Raw genomic sequence first — 26,443 nt, 5'->3', positions numbered from 1 at the left:
ACCGCGCCGCCGGGCTAGAGCCGGGCCACGGGGGCCGTGCTGGGGCCTGCGGGAACCGGCCGCGCCTCCCCGGAGCCCTTCTCCCGCCCCCACCCCAGCTTACCTCATGCTGCTGGCCGGCCCGCCCCTGCTGCTTAGTCTCAGAGTCCCCGCGAATCTCTGATTCGCGGGAAGCAGGGGAGGGGGCGGGGCGTGCAGGGCAGGGGAGGAGGGGGAAGTGGGCGGGGTGAACAGCTGCAGCGCGGGGCCCTTTTGAAGCGGGGCCCAATTCAGCCGAATCGGCTGAATCGGCCTAAAGCCGGCCCTGCACTCAAAGGTTTGTTGCGCTGTTGCTTTGAGTCTCCCATGAAAGAATCTGATAGTGCAATTCATACAGTGTTGTCCTTAGGATCCACATAGAAGGTTGTGCACAGCTTCTCTTGAGGAAGGGGGAGATTCATCTGAGGAGTGATCCCTGCACTGTAAAAACTAGGCCATTTTAAGCTGTCTCGTGTTGGGCAACGAAAATTAAAATCTAGGTCTTCAATCTAACTTTTGTCATCCATCTCACTCTGTTTGCTATATCTTTTTTTGAGAACGTGAATGGCCCCAAATTAAATAAAAATTCAACGTCTTTCTGACAGAGATGTTCTAGCTCAACCAGAAGTTATGGGTTCAATACAAGAATCACTTGGTGAAATTCTGTGTTTTGAGATAAGAAAATCAGACTTAAATGTTAATAGTTGTGCCTTCTGGCATTAAAATCCTATTATTCTTTCTGGCCTTTAAAATATATGAGCACAGTTAGGGCATATAATTGGAATTATAATGCCATTATGTAAATCAATATTTTCTATCCTATTCCTTGGTATAGGTGGAGTCTGTAGTCCACCTGTTAAAGTTGTCTGACACTTGCCATTATAAGAGCCTATTTTCAGAGCCTTATAACTTTGCTCAACTTTGACCATTTGGTCTGAAATTTTCCATGCTGGATGTCTTACTCAGGCTGAAGTTATTGTGTGAAAACTCCATCCAAAATGGTTCAGTTGTTCCTGAGGATGAGGCTAGAGAAAAATACATTGTTTTGTCATTTTAAAAAATACTGGTGACATTTTCTTTGAGACTCTCTAGTGCCCCTATACTTGGGAGCAGGGACTTGAAATGTGGCAGGCAGGTGGCCTTTGTCTTTGCTGTTCCTGTGAAAATCTGCCCTAATTTGGCTAAAAGATAAGACTTGGAAAAATTCGTACGTGTTTAGTGGAGACTGAGTTCAGCAGTTAAAATCTCCAAAGATTGTCTTCACTAACTATGCTCCATCCCCTCATAACTTCTAGTGGAGGCTGCACATGTGCCATCCCCTCAGAGGGAGAGAATATAATTAGTCTTCTCACAGCTCCTGTATGTGCATGTGCACCATCTCTGAATATGCTCCAGCCCAGAGCTTCAGAAGCAAAGTCAGACTTACCCTGTAATGGCTACTCGGCTGCTGCAGAGTGGTGTGGTGTTGGGTACCAGAACTGAGAGTACAGTAATTCCTCACTTCACATTTTTCAGGAACATAACTACAATGTTATTTTTTTTTAAATGAAACAATGTTAAGTGAATCCAATTTCCCCATAAGAATTAATGTAAATGAGGGGGGTTAGGTTCCAGGGAACTTTTTTTTGCTAGACAAAAGGCATTATATATATTTTAAACAATTTTAAAGAAACAATACTACAATCATCACTGCTGAGTATGAAGCTTGGTTGACATGGTGGAGTCAGAGAGTGGAAGAGGATGGATTGTCCGGCTGCTCCTCTTGCTTTTCTTGCAAGCACAGGCACTGACTTTGCCGGGGGCAGGGGGCTCAACCCTCGGCCCTTCCACTCGACCCCATCTGTCGACAAATTCATGTCAAACCAACCTAATATCCTTCTTTGACAGGGTAACAAGCCTGGTAGATGGGAGAGAAACAGTAGATACATCACATCTTGACTTTAGTAAGGTTTTTGGTGCAGTCTCACATGATCATCTGATAAGCAAACTAGGGAAATATAGACTAGACTAGTTATGCATCGTTCAGTCAAGCTGGAAGGGTATATCAAGTGGGGTTACGCTGAGATCTTTCTGGGGTTTTGTTCTGTTCAGTGTTTTCATAAATGATTTAGATAATGGCATAGTGAGTACTCGTATAAAGTATGTGGAAAATACCAAAGTGGGAGGGGTTGCAAGTGCTTTGGAGGACAGGATTAGAATTAAAAATGATCTGGACAAACTGGAGAAATGGTCTGAAGTAAATAGGATGAAATTCAGTAAGGACAAATGCAAAGTTCTACTTAGGAAGGAAATAATCAGTTGCACAAATAGAAAATGGGAAATTACAGCCTAGGAAGGAGTACAAAAGAAAAGGATCTGGGGGTTGTGGTGGATCACAAACTGTATGAGTTAACAATGCAATACTACTGCAAAAAAAGCAAACCTCATTCTGGAATGTATTGGCAGGACTGGTCTAAGCAAGACACAAGAAGTAATTCTTCCACTCTACTCAACACTGATAAGGCTTCAACAGGCACACCGTTGAGTTCTGGGCACCATATTTTGGTTAAGATGTAGACAAATCGGAGGAGAGCAAAATAAAGATTAAAGGTCTGGAGTATGTGACCTATGAGGAAAGATTGGAAAAATTGTTTTAGCCTGGAAAAAAAAGACTGAGGGGCAGGGGGATGAAATAATAGTTTTCAAGTATGTAAAAGGTGGTTCTTTGAGTGCTTGCCCATGTTGATTTCATGTTAGGTTTGTGCGCTCCCACGTGCATGGCTGCCAGAGATTTTTCCTTTCGTGGTATCTGTAGAGTTGACTCTGGAACCCCCTGGAGCTGTGCACTCATGCATTGGTGTACGGGGCGCTGCCAGCCCCGCGCCCGCTCAGTTCTTTCTTACTGCCCATGACAATTGCAAGGTCAGTTGTGGTTTTGTCTGTGGACTTTTCTGTGTACATAGTTCTTAGTGTTAATAGTAGGTTAGTTAGTTAAAGATCCCATCTGGGCTGTTGTCCCAGGGTTGGGGCATGCCCCGTTTCCCGGGCTTTAAAACATATGCAGCCTGCCACAAGCCTGTGCCAGTGAGCGACCCTCATATGAGCTCCTTAAAGTGCCTTGGGAAAGCTCACATCAAAGAAAAGTGCAGGATCTGCAAGGGCTTCAGGCCATACACTCTTAAAGACAGGGACATTCATTTGAAGGGCCTGTTAATGGAAGCTGCTCTTCCTCTGGCTTCGGAGCTGTGCTGCTGACTTAGCACCAAGCACATCGGCCCCAGTGCAGAGTGCTCTGTCGGCACTGGGCTCTTCTCCTTCCTCCATGCCGAAGAAGAGGTACAAAAAACGGCTTGGCAACAGGGGGTACTTCCAGTGGCTGCGGAGAGTCAGGCAGCGAACTCCTAACAAAGTGACATCCCTGCCAGGTTGCTCGTCTTTTCGAGAGCTGCAGTTGGCGGCAGATACGCCTCCCAGGACACTCAGCCCTGTTCAGGACAAATCACCGACTCCTGGGAGCAGTCAGGGACCCCTACATCTTTGAGCTCCCTCGATGCTGGAGGTTTTTCAGGTGGCAAAAGGCCTCCTCCTATCACTCCTGGTGCCGCCCATGCCTAGAGACTCTCACCCATCAGCAAAGGTGGTCACCTCAAGATAGAATCCCTTGATGGGGCTGCCCCAGTTGGCCTTGACCCCGTGCAGGTCCTTGTCCTGTCACTGGTCGCCGGATCTGTGACGTTGATCTCTGGTGTTATGGCACCAATCACTGTCTTCTCAGTCACCAGCACTGCTCCCCAGCGCCATGTCGTACATCTCCAGCACTGTGGCAGTGGTTATCGCTCCCTGCCACCAGTCCCAGGTGTGGCACCACTCTCTGCATCACAGCTGGCAGGAGATGGTAGCGACGGCTCCTCCCTGGTCACTGAGGGAGGAGTGCTCATTAGAGTCTGGGGAGGAAGCTACCCCTCCCATGTCGTGGCACTGACATCGGCCGTACGCACTGGACTTTACTGCAGGTCCGTTGATGGCTTGGCTGCCAGGGCGGTGGCCGGTGCAATGGCCTTATTGGACCCCGTGGGGATTCCCATCAATTCAGGGACTATATTCCCAGCCATGGTCCTCAGTACTCTCCCAGAGGCGGACTCTGGTGCTGACCTGGCCACCACCACTGGAGACCAACTCGGATCTGGAAGCCAGTACCGAAACCCCAACAGCCCTGGTGCCATCGGCCTTGACTGTGGAGGAGTCATCCCCTCCTGTGGTGACGGCCTTTACCTCATCCTCTCCGGATGAGTCAATTATGGGGCACACCAACCTGCTGCCACTGGACGTTTTTCGAGCCCACCAAGAGCTGCTCAAATGCGTTACCTCGAACTTGGGGTTGGAGGCTGAGGAGATTAAGGAACCTGTGAACAGCCTCTTTGATATGTCGGCTGCGGCCGTTCCCTCTGAGGTGGCACTCCCAGTATGATGGGATAGTCAAGCTGGTCAAGGCACTGTGGCAAACCCCGTTTTCTCTGTCTCCAACATCGAAGTAGGCAGAGAAGTACTATGTCCTTGCCAAGGGCTATGAGTACATGTACTCCCACCCTCCCCCAGGGTCACTAGTGGTCTTGGCCACTAACGAACAATACAGGCAGGGGCAAACTAGCGCATCCCATAAAAATAAAGACTTTAAAAAGCTGCACTTATTTGGAAAAAAGGTTTATTCGATGGCCAGCCTGCAACTGCATATCTCCCACCAGCAAGCATTGTTGGGGAGCTATGACTTCAATGTCTGGAACTCATTGGCCAAATTTAAGGACTCCCTGCCTCAGGAGGCAAGACAGAAGTTCTTGACCATCCTGGTGGAGGGCAAGGAAGTAACCTCTCTCTCCAGGCTGCCCTGGATGTGGCCAATTTGGTTGGCAGTGTTTATGTGGCGCAGTTCATGGCTACAATCCTTGGGACTCTCCCATGAGCTGCAGCAGCTGTTCCAAGATCTTCCTTTTGAGGGCAATGCACTGTTCTCAGAACAAACTGACACCAGGTTGCATGGACTGAAAGATTTGAGAGTTGCTCAGTGTTCTTTGGGCCTGCACATGTTGCCGGCCTCATGGAAGCACTTCTGGCCACAGCCATCTCCTCCTAGGTTCTTGGGCCCATCTCGCCAAGGTCCCTATAAGAAAATGGATAGAGATTATAAGTGCCATCAACTCACTCTGTCCGCCCCGACTTACCAGTCGGGCTCCGCAAGCCACCCTGGTGGCTTGCGGCAGGGATTTTCAGGGTGTACCCGAGAATGGTGTACCGGACTTGCCTTAGGATCCATTTCCCCCCCCCCCTCAAATCTGTTTCTGGACTGTTTGTCTCCTTTCCTTACTACATAGTCCCATGCTACCTGGGACTGTTGGGTATTTAACACAGTAGTGATTGGATACACCCTACAGTTCTCCTCCACTCCTCGCTACCACCCCCGCTTCCTCATCCCTCTTAAGGGACCCTTCTCATGAGCAGCTTCTTGTCCAGGAGGAGCTCTCCTGCGTGTGGGGGCTATAGAGGAATTTCCTCGAGAGCTGAGGGGGAAAGGGGTTTTATTCCTGATATTTCCTAATCCTGAATGCCAAAGGGGGCCTCAGGTCCATCTTGGACCTGCATTGATTCAACTAATATCTCAAAAAGTTAAAGTTCCGCATGGTGTCCCTGGTCTCCATCATCCCCTCCTTGGATCTGGGAGAGTGGTACACTGCCCTCAACTTAAGACACCTATTTCCATATCTCTATTTTGTGTGGGCACAGGAGATTCCTCTGGTTTGTGGTGGGTCAACGCCATTAGCAATTCACAGCATTGATCTTTGGTCTATTGTCGTCTCCGAAAGTTTTCACAAAGTGCATGGCAGTTGTGGCAGCTTACCTGCAAGGTCCAGGTGTGCAGATCTATCCATACCTCAAGGGCCGTTTGTGATCCCCAGGTTCAGCACAGCATCAGTTTAGTACGGGCCACCTGTCAAAAGTTGGGCCTGCTTATAAAGGAACAGAAATCAATTCTGACATCACTTCGGAGAACAGAGTTTATAGGGGCAGTGCTTGACTCCACTCAGGCCAGAGCCTTCCTACCAGATTTCTGGTCCCGAGTAATGTTGGAACTTTATTGCCTATAACACAGTGCGCCCACCCACAAGCACCAGAGTATGCCTCAGGCTACTAGACCACATGGCAGTGTGTACTCTACGTCGTACAGCATGCGCGGCTGCGCCTCAGACCCCTGCAGATGTAACTGCTGTCAGTCTTCGCCCCCGGCAGGCATGATGGTTAAGGGATGGTGTCCCTAGACTGTTTGTCAGAGGGTGGAGATGGATGGCAGGAGAGAGATCAATTGGTCATTACCTGTTAGGTTCACTTTCTCTGGGGCACTTGGCATTGGCCACTGTCGGTAGACAGGATACTGGGCTAGATGGACCTTTGGTTTGACCCAGTACGGCTGTTCTTAGGTTCTTATACTGAACAACAATGGAGAAAGGCCTCGCCAAACTCTTATAGAAATAGGAAACCATGCCATGTATCTACCATTAACTGAAATGCAGCTTACTGTTCCATGATAGTTTTTTTTTTTTATCAATAACACTATTTCCCCAGAAGTGCCAAGTCACCTCACTGGAGAGCTCACAATCTTGCTCAATGCACTGAATCAAAGGCCCAATGGAAGTCTACAAGTGTGACATTATCAAGTCTATCAAGAGCGGTGATGTGATCACAGTAGTACCTATCTGCAGAACAAATATTTGATGATGGGCTCTTCAATCTAACAGCCAAAGGCAGAATATTATCCAAGGGTTGGAAGTTGAAGTTGAAGCTAGACAAATTCAGAATAGAAATGGGGCTCAAATTCTTAACAGTGAAGCAAATTAGCAAGGGTTGCAGAGGATTCTCCATCACTGGCAATTTTTAAATCATAGAAATGTAGGACTACAAGGGACCTTGATAGTCATCTAGTCCAGTCCCCTATACTGAGGCAGGACTAAATATTATCTAGATCAGTTCTGACAATGTTTGTCTAACCTGTTCTTAAACCTCCAATGACAGAGATTCCACTACCTCCCTAGGTAATTTGTTCCAGTGCTTAGCTACACTTTCAGTTAGGAAGTTTTTCCTAATGTCTAACCTAAATCTCCCTTGCTGCAATTTAGGCCCATTACTTCTCGTCCTGTCCTCGGTGGATGAGAACAATTTTTCTCTCTCCTCTTTATAAGAAATGGTTACCTACCTTTCATAACTGTTGTTCTTCCGAGATATGCTGCTCACGTCCATTCCATATTAGGTGTGTGCATGCCCACGTGCACAGCTGCAGGAGATTTTTTCCTTTGTGGTATCTGGAGGGCTGGCTCTGGTGCCCTCTGGAGCCCAGTACTCTGTGCACTGGTATATGGGGCACTACCAGCCCCGAACCCTCTCAGTTCCTTCTTCCTATGAACTCCAACTGAAAGGGAGGGTGGGTTATGGAATGGACATGAGCAACACATCTCGAAGAACAACCATTACAAAAAGGTAGGTAACCATTTTTTCTTCTTTGAGTGCTTGTTCATGTCGATTCCATGTGACTCACAAGCAGTATCCCTGGAGGTGAGTTCTGAGTTCATTTATGTGCGGTTTGCAACACTGCTCTGCCGAAGCTGGCATTGTCCTGGGCTTGCTGGGTGATGGCGTAATGGGACGCAAAGGTATGGACTGACGCTACAGGTAGCGGCTCTGTAGGTGTCTTGGATCAGTACCTGTGCAAGTAAGGCCATTGATGAAGCTTGTGCTCTGGTGAAATTGATGGATAAGCTTGAGGAGGCAGCTGTCAGTAGTGTTGAGCTGAGCACACCGTTTTGCTTCGAGACCTTGAATGTGCCAATGATGTTGCCTTGTTGACTCACTATGGTGAATTATTGCAACTGGGGGCCAATTTGATTGGGCAAGAAGCAGTGTGTGCTGGTCTGGTTACACTGCTCTACAGCCAAAATGCTTCTGAAATAAATGTAGTCAAACTTTACTAATTCTGGGTCACTGAGAACGAAAATGATGCTTAAAATTGTTGATTGGCTCTAGTTTTCAAGATATGCTATTGGGTCAGTATATACAAGCCTTGACTTGGGAATGACAGAGGATAAGTGAGTTATAAAGGGAAGGGATCTCAATTTAAACCAGAAATGACTAAAATACATCTTTGACTGGATCTATGAATAAATCTATGACTGGGTTTGGACAGTACTTGCTTTTTAGGCAAACCAATGAATGATGCAATCTGAAGCTGGTATTGCGTCATACATGATATGAATTGCATCATGTTATTCCTAGAAGTCATGGATGATGCAATCCTAATGAAGCTTACATCACTCTGCTGAACAAACTGCCCTATATCAGCTCTAGAAATCATACATTGTCGTGCTCTCTTATTTGTCAGTGTTTGATTTTGCAAAGGGACACATTTCTGTTTAGCCAAAGTGAGCAGAGATGCCTCGTACTTGTGTGAACAGTGCAGATAACTTCTGCTATGTTTGTGGTGAAGTGACTTTTGCATCTCACAAGCGCAGTATGACCACTATGGTTAAGAAAGCCTATCACCTTTATTTTGGCTGCAAAATTGGAGATCAGGACAAGAGGTGGGTCCCACACATATGCTGCAACACTTGTGCAACAAATCTTCGCCAGTGGTTGAACAGGAAAAGGAAATCTATGCCTTTTGCAGTGCCAATGATTTGGAGAGAGCCAACAGATCATACCAGCAATTGTTACTTCTGCATGGTGCCTCCAGTTGGGAAAGGTGTGTCAAAGAAGAAAAAGTGGACTGTGCATTATCCAAACATTCCATCAGCTATACGCCCAGTACCCATGGAGAAGGACTACCGGTTCCTGATGCACCAGAATCATTCTCACTTGAGTCAGACGAGGAAGAGGATGAAACTTCTGGTCCTGAACCATCAGTGTCACAGGACCCACATTTTCTCCCATCCTCCTCCTCTGAACCACACCTCATAACACAAGGTGAATTGAATGACCTTGTCATGGATTTGGAACTACCCAAGAGTAAGGCAGAGCTGTTGGGCTCCAGACTACAGCAGTGGAATCTCCTGGCAGATGATGTTAGGGTTTCCATGTTCCGTGACGTCCAAAGGATCTTGTCCCATTCTTCTTCATGGAAGGTGATCTTGTAGCCTGCAACAACATCGATGGTGTGATGGCAGCCCTCAACATCGTTCACGATCCAGATGAGTGAAGACTGTTCATTGATTCATCGAAGACAAGTCTTAAAGCTGTTTTACTGCATAATGGCAATGATTTGCCATCAATTCCACTTGGTCATACAGTCCATATGAAGGAAACCTATGACAACATGAAACAACTTTTGAGGTGCATAAACTATGACCAACATCAGTGGCAGCTTTGTGGCGATTTGAAGGTTGTTGCTCTCTTGCTTGGCCTGCAGACTGGATACACAAAGTACTGCTGTTTTCTCTGTGAATGAGATAGTCGTGCAAGAGATTCCCACTACATCAAGAACGATTGGCCGCTCCGACAGTCATTGGAGCCCGGGAGGAAAAGTGTACAGCATCCACCACTTGTTGAATCAAGGAAGATTTTGTTACCACCCTTACACATCAAGCTGGGTCTGATGAAGAACTTTGTCAAGGCCATTGACAAAACACAAGCAGCTTTCAAGTACCTCCTTGGAAAATTTCCAAGGTTAAGTAAAGCTAAGATAAAGGAAGGTGTCTTTGTTGGTCCTCAGATTCGTGAACTTCTTCGAGATGATGCATTTGACCATGCAGTGCGTGGCAAGGAAAAGATAGCATGGAAAGCCTTCCAGTTAGTGGCAATAAATTTTCTCTGAAACAACAAGGCAGACAATTACAGGTTGTTGGCGGAAAACCTCCTCAAGGCATACAAAAGCCTTGGTTGCAACATGTCACTAAAGATACATTTTTTGCACTCTCATCTAGATTTTTTTTCCACCAAACTGCGGCACAGTGAGCGACGAGCACGGTGAGCGATTTCACCAGGACATTGCAACAATGGAGAAACGCTATCAGGGCAAATGGAGCCCATCAATGCTTGCAGACTATTGCTGGACAGTGTCAAGAGATGCTCCATTTAATGAATACAAGAGACAAGCCAAGAAGCGCCGAGTAGACTCTGAATAGGACTAAACTATGCACATAATAGTGTTTTGCCTTTTTTTCTTAATAAAATTTATATAACCCTTTTGCTGATTTTTAAAGAGTTGCATAAACAGGACAGGTGAAATATCATGTAAAGCAACCATAAACACATGAAAAGACCTAGGTTTACAATTTGATTAAAACTCTATCTACACAATATACATAGACATAAAATGTAGAAACTTAAATATCTTAGAAACAGTAGCCAATCAGTTGTTGTTTTAATTGTCACATTTGAATTCAGCACATCAAAATACATAATAAATAGCACATTTTATCTCTGAAGCAGACGACTTCTCAAAAATTGTAGACCAGTGTTATCAGTCTGGATGAAACAAAGTTCCTGGCTGTTACTATCAAGTAACCTGTAATTCTAGATTACAACCAGTTCAGTCGTAACTTATTTGGATAGTATATGGAGTAGATGGGAACTGTCAAGTACTAGAGAAGTGTCATAGACAAAACATCCATATCTTTTGAGCAGTACTCATTGCAGCAGCTATTTCTGTGTTCCAAACTCTTTAGTGGCCTCTGTGAAGACACTGGAATATCAAAGCTTACCACGAAGTTCCTGATCTATAGAACCACTATTGTATAGCAGTGAGATGTGGAAGAAGCACTGGGAAGGTTGAAGAGTGATGAATTGTCTTGTTTCTGATTCTCGTCTTTGTCAGCTGCTCCATATTATGTAGTAGGATGAGATCAGCAATGAGAATATTCATAGTCAAACAGAGCAACAGTTTCCATTTTTACTGGTTTGATTTTTGGCAGCTTTCTCTATATGGATATACTAGGAATGAAGACCAACAAATTACAAAACACATTTACCAAGGAATGCTGCTTTGTGGTTGGTGATCATGTCGTCAAAAGCTCTGATGGTGCAATGAGTGAGTCAGTCAGTCAGTGATGGACAGAGGGAGTATGCAGCAAGACCATTTTAAGACCTAGATAAAGGTCAGTTTGGATGCCACTTGATCTGCATGACGGCCATGTCCTTTTGGTATTTGCCTTGAGAATGATGAAGAGTATTCCTTCTGCATCCTCTACCAAGAGACTAGTTTTATTTAGTCTGAAGTGGCTCCTGTCATGGCTTTACCCTGAACCATTTTAAATATGTCAGCCTGTCTATTAGGGTTGGATTTTTGTGTCCTTAGTTTCTGAGAAGAAATAAGTTGGCTGACCCATCCTGACACTCTTCCCTTTCCACCACTTTCTTGAAGAAAAAGTTGTGGTTTAGAAAGTTTTTGTCCTTTTTTAAAAAAAATGGGACATCTTTTTTTCTATGGGTCCAAGGAGAACTGTAGGGTTTCTAAATTTTCAGTAGGTGACTTTGGTTCTATGTTGGTATTTTTGAACAGATAAGTATATTGTTTCCCCAACACAAAATAAGGATCCTGTGACGGGGCACCTGCACACTGGGCTCTAAGGGGTTAATAGAGCCCTAGGGAGGCTGCGCAGGAGGCAGCCAATCAGAAAAGTGCTGAAGGGAGCAGCCAAGCAGGCACATATAAAAAGGGAGCTGCAGGGCAGAGGAGGGCAGTTCTCTGCTGGGAACCCAGGGAGGAAGGACTGTCTCTGGAGGGTTGCGAGAACTGCCAGCACCCTGGACAGAGAAGCGCTGCTAGCAGCGACCGGGGGAATGAGAGACTGTTCCTGGCGGCTGGGGTTTGCAGGCTGAGGCCCTGAAACAAGGGCAGAGAGGATACTGGGGCCACAAGGAAGTGGCCAGACAATTCGCTGCAGTAGCTACTACGGTAAGTGGCTGAACAGTGCACTGCAGGTTCCCAGGAAGGGGGGAGCACAGTGTGTGGCACGGCCGGAGGGCTGTGTCGCTGAAGAGGATGCTGCAGTCCTTGGAGAGACGTGGGTCCTAGCGCAGGAGTGATGGTGGCGAGGCACCACCCTAAGAGGGTGCACTAACACACAGAGCTAATCCCCAGGACAGCCAGCAGGAGGTGCCACAGTGGTGAGTGAACCCCATCACTTGAGCATATTCATAAATGATCTGGAAAAAGGGATAAACAATGAGATGCTAGATTTGCAGATGATACAAAACTACTCAAGATAGTGAAGTCCAAAGCAGACTGCGAAGAGCTACAAAAAGATCTCACAAAACTGTGGGACTGGGCAACAAAATGGCAGATGAAATTCATGGTTGATAAATGCAAAGTAATGCACATTGGAAAACATAATCCCAACTACACATATAAAATGATGGGGTCTAAATTAGCTTTTCTCACTCAAGAAAGAAACCTTGGAGTCATTGTGGATAGTTCTCTGAAAACATCCATTCAATGTGCAGCGGCAGTCAAAAAGGCTAAAAATGTTGGGAATCATTAAGAAAAGGATTAGATACTAAGACATTAAAATATATATAAATCCATGGTACACCCACCTCTTGAATACTGCATGCAGATGTGATTGCCGCATCTCAAAAAAGATATATTGGAATTGGAAGAGTTTCAGAAAAGGGCTACAAAATTGATTAGGGGTATGGAATAGCTTCCATATGAGGAGAGATTAAGGAGACTGGGACTTTTCAGCTTGGAAAAGAGATGACTGGGGGTGGTGGGGGTGGTGAATGACAGGTCTATAAAATCATGCTTGGTGTGGAGAAAGTAAATAAGGAATTATTTACTCTTTTCCAGAACTAGGGGGTCACCAAATGAAATTAATAGGCAGCACGTTTAAAACAGAAGGAAGTATTTCTTCACACAGTGCACAGTCAACTTGTGGAACCCTTTGCCAGAGAATGTTGTGAAGGCCAAGACTATAACAGGGTTCTAAAAAAAGCTAGATAAATTCATGGAGGACAGGTCCATCAATGGCTATTAGCAAGGATGGTATCCCTAGTCTCTATTTGCTAGAACTGGGGGTAGATGAGAGGGCGTGGATCACTTGTTCGTAACTTGTTCTGTTTATTCCCTCCGAAGCACCTGGCATTGGCCACTGCCAGAAGACAGGATACTGGGCTAGATGGACCTTTGGTCTGACCCAGTATGGCCGTTCTTATGCTCTTATTCTACCAGAGCCTTGCCTTGTTCAGTGAAAAGAATCCTAGAAGAGAATTGCAAGGTTGCAAACTGGCTATTGCTGGATTCTTTTTAGGCATTGAAGTCTGGAAATTAAGTCTGTGGATGTTGTCTTCGTGTGGTGGGCACGCATGCTTTTGAATTTTGAGTTGGTTGGGATAATTATCCTGTATGTATTGGTGATTTGAGTGTATACAAATAGTTTTAAAAGATAATGATGTTTGTCACTTACCAATCCAGAGAGTCTTACATAATTAATTTTTCTGATGCTGTTGCTTAATGTTACCTATTTGAGTTTTCTGTTTCATAAGAGATGTTGCTATGGAAATTTCATTGGACAAACTGAAGCTTGAGAGAGGCATCCATAACCCTTTCTTGGTTGCTTTTTGTCCCTCAACAGCGGGCTCAAATATCTAAGTTCCCTCTAAGCTGCGCGGCCACGTAGCAGGCTATAAAGGGCTGTGCAGGCGCGCAGCCACAGGGGTCTGGGGAAATGAGAGGGGTAGGCGGGGAGAGGCACCTATCCCCAGGTCTTGGGAGCTGCTGCCGGTGGGGAGAGCGCTGGGGGCAATCTGCACCCCAAACTCCTCAGCCCTGACCCCACCCCAGAACCCTCACCCCCCACCTGGAGTCCTCAGCCCTGACCCCACCCCAGAACCCTCTGCCCCAGCCCTGAGCCGGCACCCCCCCCCCCATACAAACACTCTGAATCCCTTAGCTCTGGCCCTATCCCAGAGCCCTAACACCCAAACATCAACCCTCCGCCCCAGCCCTGAACCTCTTCCAACACTCTGAACCCATTGGAACCCCCACCACACGTCGCCTGCATATTGGTACTCATAAAATTCATTCTGCACATGAATATAAAAAATTAGAGGGAACATTGCTCAATATGCTAGTCTTTAATGGTAACAGAGATGGACAAACACCGTGTACAGGTTAAAATTCTATTTTAAAAAAAAAACAGGCTACCTCTGTCCCCAAAATCAAACAGATAAAACTGTTGCTCTGTGAAATGAAAATCCAGCCCGCAAGAGGATGCGTAACATTTCTATTGACCCCATGGGTCATGTCCGCCAAGTGCAGAATGGAACTTTCTCTAGGCTTTCTTCTGTCAATCAAGCTGAATGTTTCCATGTGAAACTTAACCAACATTAACGCCTTCCTCACCTTGTTACCAAGGTGAAACTTTCTAAGGATTACTGTCGTTCACATAATTCTTCATAGGTTTATTTGTCATCCTAGTTACCAGGGTCAGTGAGGATTGGTTTCTCTGGCTTTTGTGGGAGTTCTGTTGTGGGGAATGTGATCAATAGTTCAAAAGGAATATTTAGACAATTTAGTTAAATACAGTCATAAATTACATGATGAAACAAATTACTATTATGTTTGTTTTTTCTAGGATATATTTATGTTTATAACAAGGCAACTGAAAGGATTAGAAGATACAAAAAGCCCACAGTTCAATAGATATTTTTATTTACTTGAGGTAAGCTAAAATTATTACTATTTATTATTACTACTTTTTCAAGTTCTTGTAATAACTATATCCTTTTCTTCCCCCCCAAACATAGAATATTGCTTGGGTCAAATCTTATAATATATGCTTTGAGCTAGAAGACAGCAATGAAATTTTCACACAGTTGTACAGAACGCTGTTTTCCGTAATAAAGTAAGTATATTCTGATTGATATAGTTTTAATTATACATTTCAGGAAAACTATTCTAATTTAAACATTGAATCTGTATATATTCTGCTTGCTCAATAAAGCTGTTAGTCTGGATATTATAGCAATCAAAGCTTAACATTTCTGTTTTAAGAATTCAGTTTATTATACTTATGCTGCTGCCTAGGATTAAAAAAGTGTATGTTCTGCCTCGTTTTTCAGATAATACTTTGTGGGAGGATTCAGTTACCCACCTCCTCTTTCCAAAAATCTTGGTGATATCAGAATGTATTAGTGTTTGGATAATAACTATTGAATATACAAAAGCTTTAAAAATTTAGTTGCATGTTTTATTTAGATATTATCTTAGGTCAGAAGTGTGGGAAATATTTCCAAGATAGTGTCTGAGAGAGTAGAAAATGAGAGCTTGCTCTGGCTCTACTCTTTTGGGTTTTGTCTTGTATAATATCCTTAAAACAAATGAAACTGAAACAAACTTCCTAGCCCAAAATTTATAAACCACTTCTTTTGGAAATGCTCCTTTAAAAAAAGGCACTGTTTTTGCCTTCACTGTCTATTTGTTTGTATTCATCTTACCTGTTGAAACTATTATCTCAAATTTTTTTAAAAATGGTGTAGACAATAGATTAAATGCATTTAGTCCCTACTTTGGAAGTACATATTCTCATATTACATCTCCAGTAATGACTCAGACTTGGTCGTTCTGTATTTTAGTACCTTGCTTTTCTGGTCAGTGGTCACTTATGTAGACTTTTTTACTGTTAATAAGAGTTTACTGTCTGCACTGAGTTGACAGTATTATTTATGCGTTTCATTTTCCCAAATTTGAGTTTTGTGGTTAGATACGATCTGTTAGTTTACATCAGTAGTGTGAACACTAGTGTAAGTAAATCAAACACATTTTACCTGAACTTTCCATTGCTTATTTTTGTGTCACTGGTACATGTGCATTACTTAAAATTTTTGTTAATTTGTTCCATGTTTTTTATAATCTTTATTGAGAATTTCAAGCTGAACATTGAACTAATGACATCACAATTATGAGACTTTCATATAACACTGGGAGAACTTTTGTTATAAAGAAAGTTCATATTGTGAGGGTGGAGAGAATTTTTATCTCTGTGCAAATGTGCAGTTTTTTCCTTATATAGCGTCGTACATTGAGAGAGAATAGAGAATATAAGAAACATTATCATGAAAATTTGCATATAGAGCCTCGTAATTAGTTTGATTTCTCAGGATGAATTTATGCTTTACTTTTTAAGAAAAAGTACGGCTTCTGGCTGTCTTGTGACTGATTAGAGGTAGTACTTTGTTGTAATATAGTACATATATTTATATATGCTAAGAAATTCTACCTTTAATTTCAGCAATGGTCATAATCAAAAAGTACACATGCACATGGTGGATTTGATGAGCTCTATCATTTGTGAAGGAGATACTGTGTCTCAGGAGCTTTTGGATACAGTTTTAGTGAATCTAGTGCCAGCACATAAGGTAAGCCTTAATAGCCGTTGAATTTTACGGCTTGGTTGTGTTGAAACTTGATCCAAATCACAGGGCAAATTGTGAGATGAATTAATCCACTAAATTTGCTTGGTCTAGCCTTCATGACTCAATTTTATGTAAAACTCAGGGACATTTCATTGCTTTCATTGGGTTGTCATGAAGTGAAAATGTTTTGTCTTAGTTTTTAACAGTAGCCTAATGTTGTAAATATTTTTCTTTGTAAACTTTATTTGCATTGTGACTTGTCTGAAAGTTAATTGTGAGTGACATCTTTAAGTGGTATGTGGGTAGTAAGAACCTTGAATAAATGTATTGTTTCCTTTGAAACCAAGGTTGATACGGTTAGTTTTATTTTTAATTATGTTTATGATTTTATAGTTGTACATGTGTGAACAGGCCCAAGTACCATACTTCTATAAATTGAGGGGGGAGGCAAAATTAATCAAATTCATATTTTTTTGCCTTTGAATTAACAAGTGTCAGTGACTAAGTGCATCATAATGTATTCTCAACATTGTTTTTGACAATAAAAACGTTAGGAAAGTGGTGGAACATGAAGTACTAAAAGGATGGATGCTTTACTTTGATGGCTTACATGCAATCATGCAGTTATTACTAGGCAAACTGAGAAATGACTGTTTTTAGACTTTTATCTTTGGTATACATTGTCATCCTTGAATTTTTTTAAAAAGGAGGAAAGCCTGATTTGTTCTGAGGTATAAACAAATGCGGGATGTTATCGCGTGGAACTTTGGATACAAGATGTAACATAGATAAGATGATGCAAAGTTATATAAGTTACATGGAGATAACTGAATTTTGTAAGATAGTTTTGGAAATATTACTGCTTAAATTTTGGGCAGCTTTGGATGTACGCAGTGGAGAACAGAGTCTTTTGAAACTAAACTATATATTCAAGAAGAGGCCTCAGTGTGGTTTTTTTTTTTTTTTTTTTTTTTTAAATGTTATACTGCTACAGACAGGCTACAGTAGATGGATATGTGAAAGATTTTGATTGTCACTTCCGAGTGCTGCCTGGTATATTTGTGTGTGTGTGTATTTTTTTTTTTTTTGTAAAAAGTGATTTTATATTTTTTTATGGGTAAATTGATTGTAGCAATTTCAAACAGTATGTAAGAGAGCATGGTTCACTGCAAGGAATGTAGTCACACTTTTGAAGAGGTGCTCTTTGACAGAATAAAGCAAGGTAGTACAATGTTCTGTGTACATCTCGCTTCTGTGTATTCAACATAGAAAATTCATAGAGCAGAATTTTATTATCATCATGGCAAACCTCAAAGGGACGTGGCCCCCTTGCTGACTGAGCGCTACCGGGATTAATAAGAAGCAGAGTTTAAGCGGGTGAAAAGCTTCTGTTTTTTATTGACAATCTTACTTAAGGCATATAGAGAGTACCTAAATTGTTGTATCAGACTTTTTTGACTGAAAATATTCAAAATGCATTCTTACACACAGCTATATTGTATGTAATTTGAGAAATACCAGTACTTATCTGTGACAAAAAAAAATCAGCCCCAAAATTCAGATTCAGATTTATTAGAGGAGACCTTAGGGTATGAAAAATGTAAAAGCAAGACTACAGACACTGTGTTTCTTCAATTTGGAATTTCTCTTTTTTTAACATCTCTCTTTTATTTGGTGTTTTTGTGCCACATTGATCTTTAGACTTTACAACTTATTCTCTATCATTTTTGTGGAAAGTTGTTCCTGCATCTTTAGTTAGAGATGATTCAATATATGTTTCCATGAAAGTTCTAAACTTTTATTGAATAAAAGTACAGTAGTTTGACTCTTACTATAGAACAAAAGTGAAAATATTCAGGGAAGATTGGATGTAGTATTGAGCACTGTGCAGGCTGGTTTGAATAGTAGGATCTCAGATGGGCATTTTGAAAGTTTATAGTGGATAAAAACAAGGTATTGGCAGGAAAACCCCCGAATTGTGTAGTGCTTCGATTCTGGCTTTTCTTCCTCTTCTTGCTAATAAAAGGTGGCCTTTTTAACTACACTAATGTTAATTATATACAGGGCTTCTGTGTTTTTTGGGTTTATTAATTCGTTTTTTTTAAGTTAATTTTATCAATTTTTCAGTAGTAGGAATCCAAGAATTGGGTTTTTTTGGGGCTTTCACTTTGTATAGTCAGTAATGAATAATACATATAATATACATTACTCATTACAGGGAGTAATCACTTCGTATTGTTCCGAAGTGAGCTTTAAAGTGTTTTTTTTTTAAACGTTTCAAGCAGCACTACATTAAAGTGCACTAATAAATATTTAATGCGCACCAGCAGGGTCTACCTGGAGCAAAAAATGCGCAACATGAAAGTACGCTTTAGAAATCACACCCCGTGAGTCCTCATTACTACTCCATATAGATGAGCCTTTAGATACAAATAACCATTTCTGCTCTTTTTCTGATCTTTAGTGGATTAAACACTGATTTAATTTTTTTTGTATTGTGGGTTAAAACCACAAATCAGAAGCCCTAAATACATGCTCGCTAATTGCTGCAATTATTTGCATAATTTGCTTAAGTATAATGTTCTGAGACTTGTATGTATGTGATCCAAGTCTGTTGTGATCTAAATCTGCTAAATACAGGTCTGTATTTTACGTTTGGTTGTTCAGCCAGTATTCTGAATTTTTTTTGTACAGATTTTAGGCTTCATAGTGAATACAAGTGATATATTTATATTTCAACACAAAAACTCAGGGTATGTATACACTACCCGCTGAATCGGTGGGTAGTGATCGATCTATCGGGGATCGATTTTATCGCGTCTAGTGAAGACGCAATAAATCGATCCCCGATCGCTCTGCCGTCTACTCCAGAACTCCACCACGGTGAGAGGCGGAAGCAGAGTCGGGGGAGCGGCGGCCATTGATCCCGTGCTGCGAAGTAAGTGATTCTAAGTTGATCTAAGATGTCGACTTCAGCTACGCTATTCTCGTAGCTGAAATTGCGCATCTTAGATCGATTTCCTCCCTCCCCCAGTGTAGACCAGGCCTTAGTTACAGTGAAGCCTGAGATTGAAGGCGCAAATAAATGGTTTTAAATGTATATTACTTTACAAAAATGTTAGCTTTTTTTTTTTTAAATAAAAAAATATATATAGCGCTTCTGTCGCCATTCATTATAAATGGCCTACTGCCTCCAACTTGCGGAATTCGGAGGCAGTCCAGTGTGGTTGCTTGAGGCTTCAGGCCTAATCTCTGTCCTCAGCTCAACCTAGCAGATTTTCTGCCTCTAGCAGTGGAATAAGTTTGTGGTTCAGTTTCTTCCAGCCATTTTGTTTTAAAATCTTTTATTTAATAGTTTTTGTGCAGTTGTGACTTCGTCTTCTTCCTTCTCCTTCTCCCTCCCTTCCTCCCTCCCAGATTGGGTACATGGTAGCTTTCTGGTTTCTACCACCATCTGCTGCTGCCTATTGGAGTACTCTGTCCCCACTCAGCCATGGCAGAGCTTCCCTGCAAATACCTATCTAAATGTAAGCAGTGTTTTATATGTGAGGAAGTAGTTACAGGCTCTACAGTGTGTGAATTATGCCCTGCCTGTTCCCAGCCAGACAACTCTTGCACTGCCAGGGTATGGGGCTCAGAGTCAGACTGACCTGTTGGGTCTTTCACCATGCCCTGAAGAGCCTTGACTGCAACACAGAAAAGCCTTATCAGGAGCTTCTGAGCTTTTTTTGGGGGGAGGGGGGGAGTCTCAGGTTGAGGAGGAAATTATCCTGCTGGCTCAGGGGTAAGTCCCACAACAGACCCAGGTTGGAGGTGGGGGGATGGAGTGAAAGTTTCCAAAAGGATCCAGTGACCCTCATATGCTTAAGTGGGTTGTCAACTGCTTGGGAAAAGAATCAGGGCTTCTATGCAACTCCCCTTCTTCCTACTGTGAATTAAGAGATTTTCATGACCGTCTCAGAGGTAAGACTTGCAAACTCCAGATCTCAAGAAAGCAAAAACAAGTGTGTCCTTTGCAAGTTAGGGGTTAGTATTATTAATCAACAAGTAGGATGAAAATCAAAGGTTAAACCTCTTCTTCTCCTGAGGGAGTGTTTGCTGGGGGTTTTCTCCTGTATATTACGTCTTGCAGTCCTTTGTATCATGCTCACCATCCTTCCCCGATCCTGCAGCATGTCTGGGCATGTAGTGAATCTTCTCTCTCCTGTGCAGTCCTGCCTCAGGCTGCAGCCTAAAGGGAATTGTTCCTGCCTGGCTTTCAACTCAAGGACACCCTCTCTGCAAGGGAAAGAGTGTCATGCTTGGGGAAAGAGTGGAATGGAGTTGACTTATCATCATCAGCCATAAACCTTTGCTCTGCTAGGGAAAGGGTCTTGCTCACCATCCCTTCCCTGTTCCACAGGCTCACTCCACATTAAAGCCATAGGAGCACTTCAGGCAGTCTGTGACCAGAACAGAGGCACATGAGGATTACACTCCCCACAAAGCTGTACAACCCTAGGATTATAGAGGGGTGAGAAATCTCTTCCTGTGTGCAATAAAATCCTGATTTACTAGGTAGAGCTCTGATTGCTCCTACAGTACTTACTTGGGTGCCAGGCAGCCTGGGGTGCAGATAGAGGTGGCCCATTAAGCTCTCTAAGGATATTTTAACAAGCTGTTTCCACAATCAAGATATGTGTACCAGGACCCCTCCTCCGTTGTGTGGTCCCTGTGCCTGGATGAATAGCATACTACCACTCCCATTTAAACAACCAGGGGAAGAAGTACCATACATGCATTACAAAAACAAACTACATACAGGACCTTTCCAAGACAGGCTATCATAGATGAATGTAACTTGTTGGGGAAGAGTCAACGTGGCTTTTGTAAAGGGAAATCGCGCCTCACCAATCTACTAGAATTCTTTGAGGGGGTCAACAAGCATATAGACAAAGGGATCGAGTAGATATAGTGTGCTTATATTTTTTCAGAAAGACTTCGACAAAGGCTCTTAAGCGCAAAGTAAGCTGTCTTGGGATAAGAGGGAAGGTCCTCTCATGGATTGGTAACTGTTTAGAAGATAAATAAAGGGTAGGCATAAATGGTCAGTTTTCAGAATGAAGGCAGATAAATAGTGGTATTCCCCAGGGCTCTGTACCAGGACCAGTCCTATTCAACATATTCATAAATGATCTGGAAAAAGGGGTGAACAGTGAGGTGGCAAAATTGCAGATGACACAAAACTACTCAAGATAGTTAAGTTCCAGGCAGACTGTGAAGAGCTACAAAAGGATCTCTCAAAACTGGGTGACAAGGCAACAAAATGGCAGATGAAATTCATGGTTGATAAATGCAAAGTAATGCATATTGGAAAACATAATCCCAACTATACATATAAAATGACAGGGTCTAAATTAGCTGTTACCCCTCAAGAAGGAGATCTTGGAGTCATAGTGGATAGTTCTCTGAAAACACCCACTCAATGTGCAGCAGCAGTCAAAAAAGCCAACAGCATGCTGGGAATCATTAAGAAAGGGATAGAAAATGAGACAGAAAATATTATATTGCCTCTATATAAATTCATGGTATGCTCATCTTTTGAATACTGTGTGCAGATGTGGTCGCCCATCTCAAAAAGGATATATTGGAACTGGAAACGGTTCAGAAAAGGGCAACAAAAATGATTATCGCTTCTGTATGAGGAGAGATTAATAAGACTGGGAGTTTTCAGCTTGGAAAAGAGACAACTAAGGGGGGATATGATAGAGGTCTATAAAATCATGACTTGTATGGAGAAAGTAAATAAGGAAGTGTTATTTACTTATTGTCATAACACAAGAACTAGGGATCACCAAATGAAATTAATAGGCAGCTGGTTTAAAACAAAGGGAAGTATTTTTTCACACAACACACAGTCAAGCCGTGAAACTCCTTGCCAGAGTATGTTGTGAAGGCCAAGACTAAGACTATAACGGGGTTCAAAAAAGAACTAGATAAATTCATGGAGGATAGGTCCATCAATGGCTATTAGCCAGGATAGGCAGGGATGGTATCCCTAGCCTCTATTTGCCAGAAGCTGAGAATAGGCAACAGGTGATCGATCAGTTGATGATTACCTGTTCTGTTCATTCCCTCTGGGGCACCTGGCATTGGCCACTGTTGGAAGACAGGATACGGGCTAGATGGACCTTTGGTGTGACCCACTATAGCCATTTTTATGTTCCTATGTTCTTATCAGTGGCTTGCAAGGAACTCATTAATATTATCGTCCCTTTCAAGCATTATTAGATGCATGGTTTGCTGTTGATGTGGCTTTTGAGGGTATCATAATATCCAAATGAGGATATCTGATTAAATGAAATGTTAAACTAAAATGTTTTTACAAAAACACAAATTTAATAAATTTTGGGAGCTTAACGTTGATGCAGCAATAGCTCCACCAGTGAAAGACAATCCTCATCAGAAGGGGACTTCCTTCCAAAAGACCCCACAGAACCTCTGAATGGTGACACACTGCATAGCAATTTCAGAACCTTAGCGATCACCATTCAGACTAAAATCTTTTCATACATTTAGTAAGGAAAGTCTACTTTGTGGCAAACAAGTGGCTTATCTAGAATAGTGTTTCTCAACCTTGTTGATGTTAGAAACCAGCTTGCTGCCTTTTTAAACTGTGTCAGGGAGTGATGCCAGTCCACAGACTGGTAGTTGAGAAACACTGATCTAGATGTTCGATCCTTGCTTGGAGAGAGATGTCCTGGGTTCTATGTTAGTCAAACCCTTGATGTGATATATGATGAGCAATGGATATCTTGGTGGCTACAAGAAAGCCAGGTTATACTCATGAATAGCCATTGATCATCCTAAACAGATACCTTATGCATCCAAACTTACAGGTAAGGAGCTGTTGGGGGAAATATTAATGAAATTAGTAGCGAAGATTGAAGAGAGGCCTCAACTTTCATTATCGAAGACAGCATAGCAATCTGTTGGTTGCTACCACATCAAGGGTATCTAAAAAGGGACAGTTACCCTGGCAGAAAGAAAAAACTGTAGCTGAAACTTCCACAGAAACCTACATAAATTTTCCTCCAAACTAACACAGTCCTCAACATGACAAAGACAAAAGAGCATTTGCGTAGGAGAGCTCACAATTCCGGTACAAGACTCTCCCTTTCTGATTCACCCCCTACACCCAGAGTCATAGGTGACTGGTGCCAATCACAGCAAGGCAGAGTTGCATGTTATGCACCCTATACCCATTCATAGGCAGCATGCTAATCAGTACCCTGTCCATTGAAGAAGACCCATTCATAAATGGACAACAGCTAGAAAGGATTCAGAACTACCAAGTCTCTTCAAAATAAAGAACATCTTTTGATCTCAATGCAGAGAATTGCTCATCCTGAGGTTAAAACAGACATGGCTATTGCCCTAATGGTAAGATTTGCAGAGATCCAAACTTCATTGCATCAATTTTTTTTCCTGAGGGATAGTCAGTTATCTCCAATAGCTAGGATTGCTCGTGCCATGCATTAGCTTCATCCCTTGAGTGGGTTTCTCAATGCACCTGCAGAAATTCCTTGACAGGACCTAGAACCAGGCATTTGATGCAATGCAATATTAGGTGTTGTTTTCAGATCACATCCAAATGCCCCTTAGTGGGCAGGTAAATATGAACAAGAAGCCGAAAGTCAACCCAACTTTCTTCTAGACCCTTGCTTACTCTTTGTGGAGGAAAAAGAAGAACAGGAGTACTTGTGGCACCTTAGAGACTAACAAATTTATTAGAGCATAAGCTTTCGTGGACTACAGCCCACTTCTTCGGATGCATCCGAAGTGGGCTGTAGTCCACGAAAGCTTATGCTCTAATAAATTTGTTAGTCTCTAAGGTGCCACAAGTACTCCTGTTCTTCTTTTTGCGGATACAGACTAACACGGCTGTTACTCTGAAACCTGTCTTTGTGGAGGGTTGATTTCCGAAATCTCATAAAATGCATTCTTTTAGTTCATTTTGACATCTCTATTAGGGTGGTGGTGTGGTGGGTTTTTTTTCCCCCCAGACTCCACGGACGTGGCCATATGGGAATATGGGACTGGACCAGTGGTCCATCGATTCCAATACCCTGTCTATGGCAGTGACCAGTATCAGCTGCATCAGTAGAAGGTGCAAGAAACCACATAATGAGCAATTATGGTACTCAGAGGAAGTCTTCTACCATTAGAGGTTGACTTATGATTGAGGCATGAGTGTTTATATCCTTTCCAAAACCAGGGAGTAACCGGAGATCAGAACTTTTTTATGACAATGGGAAACAGTGTCCTGGATAGATCAAAAACCTGCTACCTTCAAGACCGTTCACATAAAGGATAGAGAAAAAGGAGAGTTGAAGTCCTCTTCATAGTCCTCCATTGGACCTGAAGTCACTTTGGACTTGCTAGATAGCCAGTGACCCCACACTGTATCTACACAAAACACCAGACCTCTAGAAGGGACCTTTTCATTCAGTTTTGGAATACATACAGTTAAAAGCTTGGGTTTTGGAAGAAAAATGTAGTTGAGCCTGGATTCTAGATTAATGTCCAATAAAGTGTGGTATCCAGACATAACTTGGATATTTAATTCATTTATCTACATTACAGTTCAAGAGAAGACAGAATGCTCTTTGGGGCAGACACTGCTTCTGTGTTTGTGCAGAGCTCATCACAATGGGGCTGTAACCTCTAGATGCAATTGTAATGCAAATATAATAATCCCAAAATTCTCCTTCAGGTGATTGTGCATGTATACATTCTACTGTAGGTGTGTGTGCTCAATACCCTTGTGTTGAAGACTTGCCAGTAATACCACTAGGCAGTGCATGTGCCTATGCTCTCCTGCTGCACAGAGCCAACAGAATAAAACAGGCATGGCCATCTGCTCCATTTCAGTTCCTTCTTACTGCCCATGGCAGGAATTGGAGCTCCCTGTTGCTCTTGAACTTCAGTTAGCTTAGAAACTGGTTTCTGCTTTGTATATAGTTATAGGTCACTTTAGTATAGTTATAGTTTAGTTAGTTAATAGTTGTTTGAAGTTTTTTGCTTGTAGAAATTCCCTTGATGTAAGCAGTGTGTCACATTCAGGGCTGCTTTTACTGTCACCAATAGGCACAAAAGTTACCTAATTTGTTTAGGCAAGGGCCTTGTAAGAGACATATGTCCTATTTATACCTCATTCCCCATGAGGACAAAGAAATGGTGATTTCTGTCTTAAAAATTTTCTTCGGGTGCTTGTACATGCCTACTCCATCGTAGGTGCATGGGTACCTTGAGCACAATTGCCGGAAATTTCCCCTCAGCGGAACCCATCAGAGCAACTCAGGCGCCCTCTGGTGCCACATGCTTATAGCACTGATATAAAGAGCCCAGCCCACCCCGTGCCTCCTCAATTCCTTTTTACTGCCTGTGATGGTCTCTGAAACTGTTCTTCTTGCTACAGTAAGATTTCTCTGTGGTCTTTGTTTTTCCAATAGTTGTATATAGTTTAGTTAATTAGTCTTCATTAGTATAGTTTGTTTTTCTCCATTCGTTAGCGGAGTTTTGTCCGTACCTGGTACTGAGGCATGCCTCAGTTACTGGGCTTCAAGCCCTGTGTCTCCTGTGACAAGGCTATGCCCTTGAGTGACCTGCACTCTAGTTGCCTGAAGTGCTTGGATGAGGCTCACATTGGGGATTACTGTCAGATTTGCAGAGACTTTAAACCCGTACGAAGGAGGACTGGGAGGCCAGGTTGAAGTTGACGCTTATGGAAGCGGCACTGAGAACTTCCTCTGAGGTGAGCTGTTTGGACTTGGCACCAAGCACTTCGGCATTTGTGAGGAGCACTCCTCCTGCCGGGCGAGAGTCATGGCACTGTTCACCATCCCCAGTGCTGAGGAAGAGGCATAAGAAGCAGCCGGCCAGGAAGGGTTGTGCCCCGACACCAAAGAAGGCCTGGCCTGGGGAGAAGAGAGGAGTGCAACCTAAGTCAGGCCACTCCTCCATCCCAGCATCGCAGCAGTTGGTGTCGTTGACCCCAGTCCGTATATAGGCAGTG

At 42.9% G+C, this 26,443-nt stretch overlaps 1 protein-coding gene across 3 annotated transcripts in view; it reads left to right on the top strand.

The window, feature by feature from the left end:
- Window positions 1–26,443, top strand: part of PDS5B (PDS5 cohesin associated factor B) — a 263,572-nt gene that overhangs the window by 75,061 nt on the left and 162,068 nt on the right. For all 3 annotated transcript variants that reach the window (XM_054015327.1, XM_054015328.1, XM_054015326.1), the window contains exons 4-6: window positions 14,607–14,693; window positions 14,779–14,876; window positions 16,263–16,389. In XM_054015327.1, the coding sequence (XP_053871302.1) occupies window positions 14,607–14,693; window positions 14,779–14,876; window positions 16,263–16,389 (312 nt within the window). The remainder of the gene's footprint in view (window positions 1–14,606; window positions 14,694–14,778; window positions 14,877–16,262; window positions 16,390–26,443) is intronic.

Source organism: Malaclemys terrapin, chromosome 1 (genome assembly GCF_027887155.1).
Source record: "Malaclemys terrapin pileata isolate rMalTer1 chromosome 1, rMalTer1.hap1, whole genome shotgun sequence".
Taxonomy (NCBI): Eukaryota; Metazoa; Chordata; order Testudines; family Emydidae; genus Malaclemys; species Malaclemys terrapin.
This window is presented reverse-complemented; position numbering and strand designations above follow the sequence as displayed.